This window comes from Alligator sinensis, unplaced genomic scaffold, assembly GCF_000455745.1.
Source record: "Alligator sinensis unplaced genomic scaffold, ASM45574v1 scaffold520_1, whole genome shotgun sequence".
NCBI lineage: Eukaryota > Metazoa > Chordata > Crocodylia > Alligatoridae > Alligator > Alligator sinensis.
In genome coordinates, this window is record NW_005842064.1 from 479,624 (window position 1) to 490,288 (window position 10,665).

The 10,665-nt window shown below is 46.6% G+C and overlaps 1 protein-coding gene across 3 annotated transcripts in view; it reads right to left on the reverse strand.

Annotated features, from left to right (window-relative positions):
- SKAP1 (src kinase associated phosphoprotein 1) overlaps positions 1–10,665 on the reverse strand; it is a 250,306-nt gene that overhangs the window by 52,796 nt on the left and 186,845 nt on the right. For all 3 annotated transcript variants that reach the window (XM_006023279.1, XM_025203752.1, XM_014519786.1), the window contains exon 7: positions 2,664–2,843. In XM_006023279.1, coding sequence (XP_006023341.1) covers positions 2,664–2,843 — 180 coding nt within the window. The remainder of the gene's footprint in view (positions 1–2,663; positions 2,844–10,665) is intronic.

A 10,665-nucleotide genomic window follows, 5' to 3' on the forward strand; every position in this document is an offset into this window, starting at 1 on the left:
CAGAGAAAGATTTAATCATCTCAGGCATCATTAGCAGTACATATAAGGAACCTTGGGGCCTTATTCTTCTCCACTTTGCAGCCTTTGGACTTGGCTCTCTACTTCCCTGTGCCTTGTCAGCTGTCTGAACCAATACAGCATTTTCCAGCCCCTTTGCAGTAGTATATATTAGCCCTAAGGACACCAGCAAGGGAGAATGTGGTTCACAGTCTTCCTTGACACCTGTGTGCTACCAAGGTCGGGGTGGCAGCATTTTAAATCCACCTTACATCTTTATCAACCTTGTAAGTGACATTACAAGACAGTGGAGGATCTTTAAAGTGATCAGACCTGCTGTTTCTTGGGAATACTGCTGCCAAAGCAGGCAGAGCTTTAAAAAATGACCTATTTATAGATGGAAAATCCTAGACATCAACCCAGCCACCAGATCCTCACTGTTCAAAGGTTCTTTTACTCTTGCTGTTTGTTCTCTACCTACAGTCATAATCCTCAGTTTGTGGCACAACAATTCACAGCTTTCGAAATGTTTATGGTGGCTGTAAATAGATGATGATTTCAAAAGAGGGGCCAAGAAGCTGGGTGCTGGAGGGGAGAGAGCCCTGGGAATGGACACAGTGGGGCATATAAATGTCACAGCTAAGGATTTAGTCCCATGGTCCTCAGACTTTTCCCTACCTGGAATCCCCTCCTTCAGTCTATGCAGGCAGAAATTTGAAACATGGGAAGAGCAAGCAGTTTGCAACCTCCAGGTGGAGAACCAGTGAATTAGCCTGGGTGTTGCCCAGAACAGAGTTTGGCTCCTGCATTGTGCCACGAATCCATACTTGGCTGAACCAGTAACAACCTCCCTTCTACAATCACTAACCCTGTCTACAGCTGCCAAGGAAATTGCTTATCAATGGGCAAGGGTGGCAGGACACTATCAGTGGATTTTGTGCCTTTATTCTTAAACCAAAGGCCTTCAGCTCTTGGACAAACTGCGATACATTCCTCCTTACAGCTGGGCAGGTACGATCATCTATGGGGAGGGGCAGAGAGTTTAGGGCCTGATCCTCACCAGAACCTTAGGTAAAACCTCCCTTAAGTCTTGCATAAGTAGCCACCAGGAGCCTGGGAGTTTATTTATGGTATTGGGATAAGGACCCATCAGGGCTGATTCCAACCTCCTCTTCCCTCCCTTTCCACTACAGAGACTGGGAAAGCTGGGTCTGCTTCCTCCAGTGGCTACCAGATCAATGCAAAATAGATACAGGAAGGTCAGTGTAAGTCCTGAATCTAGGTTTCATGAACATGGGTGCAATAGAAAGTGTTTTCTTGTCATATTTTTGGGCAAAACCCTTCCCCCGTGTTGCTGGAATAACATAATCTAAGAATCTGCAAAGAATCTTTGTGCATTTGCCTGAGAAATAGGGCTCAACCAACATCATCCCTGGCCCCCTGGGAGCCTGCTGGGTGCACGGCTCCAGCTTTGCTGCCTGAATGGTGTGTCTGGCATCAGGCTCAGGGGCAGGTTACATGGTGCTGTTTATGGCAACAATTAAGAACACTGCAGAGCATGTTGCCCTCCCATGGCTTTGCTCCTGGCTCCTGTAACTGCTAGCTTTAGAAGGTATAAGTCAAAAAATTAGTCCTTGGCTTTGCACTTAAGCAATCTTTTCCAGGTGGACTGCACGCTTAGAGCCCATTGCACTTTTGGGCCTATCTTTAACATCTTTAACATCGCTATTTTATCATCTTTGCAAGACTGGAAGCCACCTCAGCGACACAGATCCCCACCTCAAAATTGATCAATATGGTCATCATTATCATCAACTACAGAGGCTATAGAGTTTACCACATGACTCCTGAGCTGAACCCAAGAACATACAGTTTCACTAGCGCATACCTTCTAGATCAGTGACTCTCAACCAGGGTGCCATAGCACCTAGACTTTAAAGGCTGGAGTCTGCAAGCGAGAGAGGAACAGTGAACAAAACCCTGGTTACAGTTCACTCTCACTTTTAGCGCCTATTCTCTGCCACTGTGACACAGGAGACTGGGAAAGATGGATCTATGGTCTGGCCCAGTAAATGGCAATTCTTATGTTCTTATACATGTTCTTGGAGTGCTGTGAGACCATTTCAAGGATGCTGTGGGCTGCTACATAATATTAGCACTGTTAGGTGTGCAAACACCTACACATGATTCACAAGATAAACCCAGAGATTTCAAATAGGAATCTATACTTTCAAAACCATTCTGATCTGTTCTGTACCTCCTGAGTTCTTTCCAGCAGAATAGTTGTTCTATTGTTTTTCCACAGTCAAAACAATGAGTGAAAGCTATAAACTGGCATTTTCTAAGGGGTGCCATGAGTCTAAAAAAGTTGGGAACCACTCTTCTAAGAAAGAGTGGTTGCTTTGATTTGAGAGACTCAACGTTTTTTTTTTTAAAAAAAGCACCTTAGGAGTAAAATCCATAACCTGTGGACTGTACTGAACTAAGAATGGGACCAGCTGGGTTGTAAACACTCCAAATTTAGTGGTTTTGCCATAACCCCACTTTTAGCGCTTTTGTTATTCCAACAAAAGCATTTCCCTCATGGGAGAACAATACCTCTCTGCTCATTCAGCAGTCTGGACTCTACAGAAACCAGCCTGGAAGCAGCTGAATACTTTGCACACCTGGTAGAACCTCATAGATGTCATCCTCCTCTTCACCACTGGCTGCTGCCGCCTCTGCCTCCTCCATATTCAGGCTAGCATTGTGTACTGCTGTGTTTGGAGTGTCAAAGCTGTCAATGTCATCATAAGTTTCTTCCTCCTCGTCCTCCTCATCATATGGAATGGTGAAGGAGCTCATGTCTGGCAGAAAGGAAAGTGAAAAAGAATGAGCCAGAGAAAACCAAGCTATTAGGTTAAATGGTGTTATTCAGAGAGTGGACCAAAATTTATCCTTGAACCAGGCTAGCCCTGCTCAGTGCTCATCATCATAAATCTGATTCAACAGTAAAACAAGGCATCAGAATTGGGCTGTTCCCTTTAGATGTCCATGGGCGACTGGCCCAGAACATGCAAAGAGAATACTGGGTAAAGACTGTTAACAGGGGATACAAAGCCCTGGGGAATTGGAGGAAATCTGCAGGGTATAATTCTAGGTTTTCCCAGAAGGAAAACACAGAGTGGGGTTTCTTAAGAAGTTCAGCCTAGTCCCCAGTCACTGGACACTTTGCAGAGCATGTACCTCCCTAGAGCAGTTTCTCAACCTTTTAAGCAGCAAGTACCCCCTAACTTGTGAAAATTTTCAGAAGTACCCCAACACTCAATTTTCCAGGGGATTTTATATTTACAGACTAATGTGTGCCATATGTTGGAAGATGGGCTGTGTATATAAGGTCGTGATATGACAGATATCTGATCTGGTGTGGGTAGGATTGCTACCTTTTACACCAGGGGTACAAAACTCAAGTATGTACCTGGGCTAGAGGTGATGTTGGCCAAAACTAGGAGGGCTGAACACCAAATTATTACTGGGGAATTTAAAGCGCCGCACAATGTGAAGTACACCAATTTTTTTACCATAGTTTTGAGAGGAGGAAGGGATGAGAGAGAGAGAGAGAGAAAGAGAGAGAGTGTTGGGGTACCCCCTGCCTTTGTCTCGTGTACCCCCAGGGTTACACGTACCACAGGTTGAGAAACTATGCCCTAGAGCACCAAGTAAATGTAACACAGTCACTGGACTCACTGCAGAAAGTATAATGCAGCAATTCCCAATCAGGGTGCCATGGGCTATCACAAAATACTTGTATTGTTAGGTGTTCAAACACCATGATTCACAAAATAAACCCAGAGATTTCAAATAGGAATCCATAATGTCAAAAATCCTCTGATCTGTTGTGGGTTTTCTGAGTTCTTTGCAATAGAAGAATTGCTCTATTATTTTTCTGTGGTCAAAAAAGCAAGTGAAAGCTCAGAGGTGGCATTTTCCGAGGAGGACCTTGAGTCTAAAGATGGTGAAAACCACTGGTATAATGAAACCCTTTTAACAGCATGACCAAGATTTTAACCCACAGATCAGAACGTATCAAGGGGTACAAAACAACAAAGGTGTCTTCAATTCCCAGGAAGTTTACACACCTACCACTGGGTTCAGATCTCAGTTAGGCTGGGCTAAACCTGAAATAATTTAAGGGTTGTTAGAGCAGTGAGGCTCCAGATTTTAAAAAGCAGCCACCCCTGAATAAGCAGGTAGGGCACCAGAATCTGGCCTTTCTTCTTATACCACATGCATGCACCAAGAGAGACTCTCAGCCCCCCCCAGCCCTGTTTTCTAGTCCTACTCAATTATAACTTGAGCATTTTGTGGAATCATCACACCACAGCTTGTTCCCTCAGTAGCAAAAATATTGAGTAAAACTGGCAGCCCTTGTGTTTCAAGTAGCAATGGTCTTTTTTTATCCCCAACAAAAGTTCACAATCCAATAAGCAAAGCTGAATGATAATGGACAGCAGGGCAGACCCTACAATGAGAGGCTACGGGACCTGAACCTGTTCAGCCTTCACAAGAGAAGGCTGAGGGGGGACCTGGTGACCGTCTATAAACTCACTAGGGGGGACCAGAACGGTTTGGGGGAGACCTTGTTTCCCCTAGCGTCCCCCGGGATAACAAGGAATAACGGCCACAAGTTGTTGGAGAGTAGGTTTAGATTAGACATCCGTAAGAACTACTTCACAGTCAGGGTGGCTAGGATCTGGAACCAACTTCCTAGGGAAGTGGTGCTGGCTCCTACCCTGGGGGTCTTTAAGAAGCAGCTTGATGCCTACCTGACTGCGGTCATTTGAGCCCAGTTTTCCTCCTGCCCAGGCAAAGGGTCGGACTTGAAGATCTACAAGGTCCCTTCCGATCCTACTTCTATGATTCTATGATAGGATGCACTGCCTCCTAATATACTCTCCAGCTGGATTATCTGATATTGAGGGAAACAGAGACTTTGCAGGAAAAAGCCCCCACTATTCCCCCACCTGCTTAGGTGGCTGCTTCTCCCCCACTGTTTATTAGTTTCTTCAGTGCTGTGCCCCAAGACTGACCAGCAGAGGGTGCCATAAGAGCAGACATCTTGCATCCAGCATCCCATATCCCACTCCTTTGCACAAGGTGACACCAAAGAGGCTCTCTCTCCAGTAGACTGGTAAAGAGCAGTCTTATGTGGCATTAAGTCCTAGCGCTGCTGCACAGGAGCAAAGTGCTTTTCTATTCATGGGAGCTATCAAAAAAGATATCAGGGATGTAAAGACCAGAGAAATTAGGCAATGGCTGAACGCACCCACCTCCATGACAGAAGTTGTAAGGACAGGCAGCAGCTGCCACCACCAAAAAGTATGCACATCCATGCACTTCTGATGACCTCACCCAGCAGCTGTGTTGCAGAGTGCAAAGTGCACCCTAGAAAGGCACTGGCTGCTGACAAGACCGCAGTAGCCAGCAGAGGATGCTGGTGTGTCTCCATGTGCATTCTGCTGTTTGCCGTGGGATGGGAGGGGGTGACAGAAGTCTTATCCTGCTTGGCAGAGGGGGAGTAAGTGCTGCTAGGAGCGAAGATTCTTCCACTCAAGAGAAGTGGTGGGTATAAGTGACAAAACTTTGTAATGTGGACTGGCTTTAGAGAAGGAGGACTTGAGTGGTGAAAAGCAGAGCATCAGGAAAAGGAACTTCTGGTTTCTGTTCCTAACTCTGGGAAGGAATTGCATCTTTTTATACAGAGGTCCAGGAATTAGGATTCCTGGCTCCTTTTCCCAGCTCTGCCACCGAGTTTCTGTGTGACCTTAGGTAGGTCACAGTACCCCTTTGATTTCTCCATCTAGATCAGAGGGATGACAACAGTAAATCACCATCTTGCAGGGGTGGCGAGTTCTAATTTCTCAATATTTGTAAATGGGTTTGAGATCCCTGGATGAATGGAGCTAGGGAAGTGTCATTAAGCTCCCTAGAGCTAAGGCCTCAGACTGTCTGAAGGAATAAGGTTCCAAACTTGTTGGCCTGCCCTGAGCTACAGTGTTTCCCCACTACTACTCACCCTTCAGCAGATCTGATCCACCCAGTCTCTAGCTTCTGCTGAACTTGAAGCTGTAAACTGGAGAGAGAATGAATGCATCCATGTGTTAGTTCTTAGGAGTTAAGCAGAGGGATCAGAGACTAGCTGTCAGAACAAGAGACTAGGATCCAGGACTCCTGGGTTCTATTCTGGGAACTGCCACTTGCCCACTGTTCAGGGTTGCACAAGTCACTGCACTTCTCTAATCTTACATTACAGAAAATCACAAGGGTGCAACAACGCTGATCCACCTTAGAGGAAGGTTGCCAGGCTTAATTTATTAAAGTGATCTTGACTCACCAAATAAAAACCTGATTGTTGTGTAAAGTATTTTATTATTATTATTGTTACTGAGTCTGAGCCAAAGTTCCTGAAATCCAGGAAAGTCCAGACCCAAAGTTTATGGCTTTGGACTGTATCTGTTATTTTCAGCCTCGCCCAGACAGAAAACAGCATGAAGTCGGTCTGCAAAACTCTTGTTTTAAAATGAGACCTTTCAGGTCCAGTTTTCACTCCAGGGCTCCCAACTCATGCCAAGTGAGTGCCAAATGATTTAGTTCTGGTCATACTTTATACCCTTGCTGTACTGATGTAAGTGGACAGCACAAGGTGGAAAGCAGTGCAGAATCAGACTTTCCAGCCAGGACTGAAGACCAGTACTGTTTGGTTGTCATCACAGTCTTAACAAGGCAGGTCACCCTAGGATGCTTGGAAAGGTTTGATTCCAGATTACTTACCAGGAATAAGGGCATCATAACCTTCTGTACAGCACATCACCTGGTACGTCTTGCCACAGATTCAGGTTTAGTGATTTAGGACATGGCAAAGAGGCCTAATAACACCTACAGAGATACTGAAGTATGTCTCCAACCTTGCCTACTTGAGAGCATGTACCACATGTTTCTATGCAGAATGCACACAGATAATACACACTAAGCTCTCATGTTCAAAGCAGCTAGGTAGTCAGGTAGCAATGAAAGGTCAGTGTGTTCAGCTGATCCTACCTCGTAGCTGCGTTTGCCAGGGCAGGTTAGTTCAAAACATGATTCCTTTCGAGAGTCCTTGCGTACGTGAGGAGCCATTCGTGCACTGTAGTGCTCAACGGAAAAGGTGCCTTTTGGTTGCTTGCCTGTAATAATCAATCATACAATCATTGCCTTTGCTTTGGCATAGCATCTTGTACTGAGGGAGACAGCAACATAGAGGTGACGGGTGGTGATGGTGTCAGCTCACAGATGGAGAAACAGTTGAAGCACGCAGAAAAGTAACTCAGGTCACTCAATGAGTCAATAGGAGATGAACAACAAAAGTCCTTATTTCCTTACTCTGTATATCTCTAACCCTAGAGGAATCCATCTGCAAAGGGATGACTGCAACATCTCTCAGTCTATGAAAAGGAACAGCAAAGAAGAGGCCCTTATCCTTGCGGGAGGCTAAGCAGCAAAGGAAAGATAGCTAGGGTCACAGGAACACACAAAATGAGCGGACTGTAATGAAGCAGAGACCACTGTGTACTTGGGGAAATATGATACAAACGATTATTCAGCTGATAAAGAACTAATACGTTGATGTGGATGAAAGGAATATTTAGTGGGGCATTTGATAATTCAGCTCTGGAAGCATTCAGACATGTGCCCTCCCAAATCCTCAGCTGGGGAAGTTGACGTAACCTCACAGAAGCCATTAAGGCTGAGCTGATTTACACCAGCTGGGATCTGGCCTGTTCTTTTCCTCTTATACCTGGCAATTAGATATTTTCTTGTTGCGTAAGGAAGGCAGCATGCTTTAAGGATGTAATAAGACTGGACACCAAGACACTGGAGTTCTGTGGCTGGTTCTGTCGCTCATTTGCTGGATGGTCCCAGATAAACCTTGCTTTCTACCCATGCCTCAGTTTCTCCAGTTGCATGTCATAAAAATACTGACCCTAACCTTCCTGGATGAGCTGGATGGAGAAGTTTAACTGAATATTTGTAACATGCTCTGAAATCCTCATACAAAGGGTGCTAGAAAATGGCAAAACCATGCTCATCAATGGTAGATTTTAATTTTATCCTAAGAGCAAAATGGTCATCATATACTGAGGGTACATGTGTATATTTTTAAAGCTGTTGGTGTGCAGTGTTTCTGGATGGGTTGAACAGTGTACGGAAGGCCATATATCTTGCTGTGCCAAACTCTGCTGGAGATATTAGCTGTCTGTTTATATGAACCTGATGGAGCATAACAGCAAAATATTTATATACACTGACACATGGATTATATACAGTCACTTGGGGGTTAAAGCCCAGCTGATGCCTAATGGAAAACTTGGTATAGTGTTTTATTTACACACAGTTCCACTCTTGCGTTTCCCTTCTCTTGTTCTTTACCCATGTTGGAATTAAAACAAGGTCAGAATCTTTTTCTTTACAGAAGTGCAAGTACCTTTGTCCCAGCGAGCCTTAAAGCCCTCTGAAATGTCATGATAATTATTTCTTAGAAGTCCAAACAAGAAGTCGGGATTTTAGATGGAAAACCACAAATAGCAGGAAGCAACGAACTCCTGGATAAACAAGGTCTGAGATACTAACTTGATAAGAATCAAGCATCCAAATCCCTTAGGCACCTTTGCAAATGTCAGCCAATGCCTTGTTTTCATGCAAAACGAATAATCACGGAAGAGAATTTTTGTTTTACACAGCATAATAATTAACCTTTGGAACTCTCTATCACAAAGTTTCATTGAGGCTGAGATCTTCCCCCACCAAAAGTTTAAGATGTCTGTAGAGAATTATGTCAGTTGCATGAGACGGGATGTGAACTTTCCTCTTTCAGGGCTTAACCTGATCATTAACTAACAGGGGCTAAAGCAGAAGTTTCCTCTAAGGCAGGGGTGTCCAATAGGCCTGTGCAAAGCAGCTAGTATTCACTTCGGATTCGGCCGATTCGGGGGACAGTGATTCGATTCAGTGATTCGAATCACTGTCTTGATTCGATTCAGCCAAATCTCCAAATCAGCCAGGCCAGGCCCATCTCCCAGCCCAGCAATGGCTGCCTCACCCGCCTCAGCTCCCAGCACTTGGGGGAAAAAAAAGCTGCAGCTCAGCAGGTGCTGCCAGGTGGGGTATGAGCCCCTGAGTCTCCCCTCCCCCCCCAGCCCCCTCACAGGTGCCCTGCACAGGCCAGCTCTGGCCCTTTAAGGAAAAAAAAAAACCCTGACGAAACCCTGGAACTCACCGCTCCTACCGGTGGGGGGGTGATCCCCGCTGCCCTGTGCCACATGTGGGGGCTCTGCAGGAGCCCCTGAAGCCCCGAGGCTGCACCAGGAAGGGTGAGCCCCGGGGCTTTTCTCTGCTTTTTTTTTCCTTAAAGGGCCAGATCTGGCCTGGGTGGGGCACCTGTGGGGTTTTAAAGTACCGAGCTGGGGCGGGCAGGGGCAGCCATGGTGGGGTTGGGGGAGTGGGCGGAGGTCAGGGGGCTGGCAGGGGTCCCGCCATGGTCCCTTCCCCCAGCTCCCCCTCCCCTGCCCCTAGTACTTACCAGCTCACAGTGGCTGCAGCAGGGACTGCCCGAATCAAAGCTCTATGAATCTTTGCTGGAGATTCGGAGAGCTTTGAATTGATTCAGACCTTTATACTGGTCCCGATTTGATTTGGATTCAGAGATTCAGCCACCGAATCGGGCCAAATCTCCTCCGAATCGAATCACCACCCAAAGCTCCGCACAGCCCTAGTGTCCAACTCACCTTGTACTGAGGGCCTGGATTCAGCTCAGGGTATGAGAAAGCTGCAGTGGTGGCGGCAGCTCCGGCTCTGACCGAGGGTACCAGGCTATAGCATTCCAGCCCCCGCCATGTGCCCCTAGCCAGAGCCAGAGCTGCAGCCACTGCATGCACTGTGTCAGAGCAGCAGTTTCAACTCCAGCACAGGGCACATGGTGGGGGCTGGCAGCTGAAGAGGTAGGGCCATGGCAGTGTGGATAGTCAAAATGGTCAGAGGGCAACCCATGTTGCATCAGACCTCACTTGCTCTCCTGCCACCAGTAACCATATCCACTGATGCTCAAGAGCCTAGATTCTGTGGCAGGCCACTCTCCCTGGCTATGCTGACAGTCAGGAGGCTTAAGAAAGTGGCTCCATGGGCCAGATCTGTATGTTTGATTCCCTTGCCCTACCATTGTCCCATAATGGCCCATTTCAGGGTCACTTGCACTTCTCTTTGAAGCATGTGGCACTAGCTGGAACTGCTTTGGTCTACCGGATCCCATGTTTTCACAATCCTAAATCCAGAATGTGTCAGATACTAGAGCTGTGTGAAGCTTCTGGTGGTGATTCGATTCAGAGAAGATTCCGTTCGATTCAGTGGCCAAACCTCTGAATCCAAATCAAATCGGGGACCAATTTAAAGGTCTGAATTGATTCAAAGCTCTCCAAATGTTCAGCAAAGATTCGGAGAGCTTTGATGATTCAGGCAGTCCCTGGTGGCTGCAGCAGGGAGCTGCAGGCACTCTGAGCTGGTAAGTACTAGGGGCAGGGGAAGGGAGGCTGGGAGAGGGGACCATGGGGGGACCCCAGCCAGCCCCCCCGACCTCTGCCCACTCCCCCCATGGCCGCG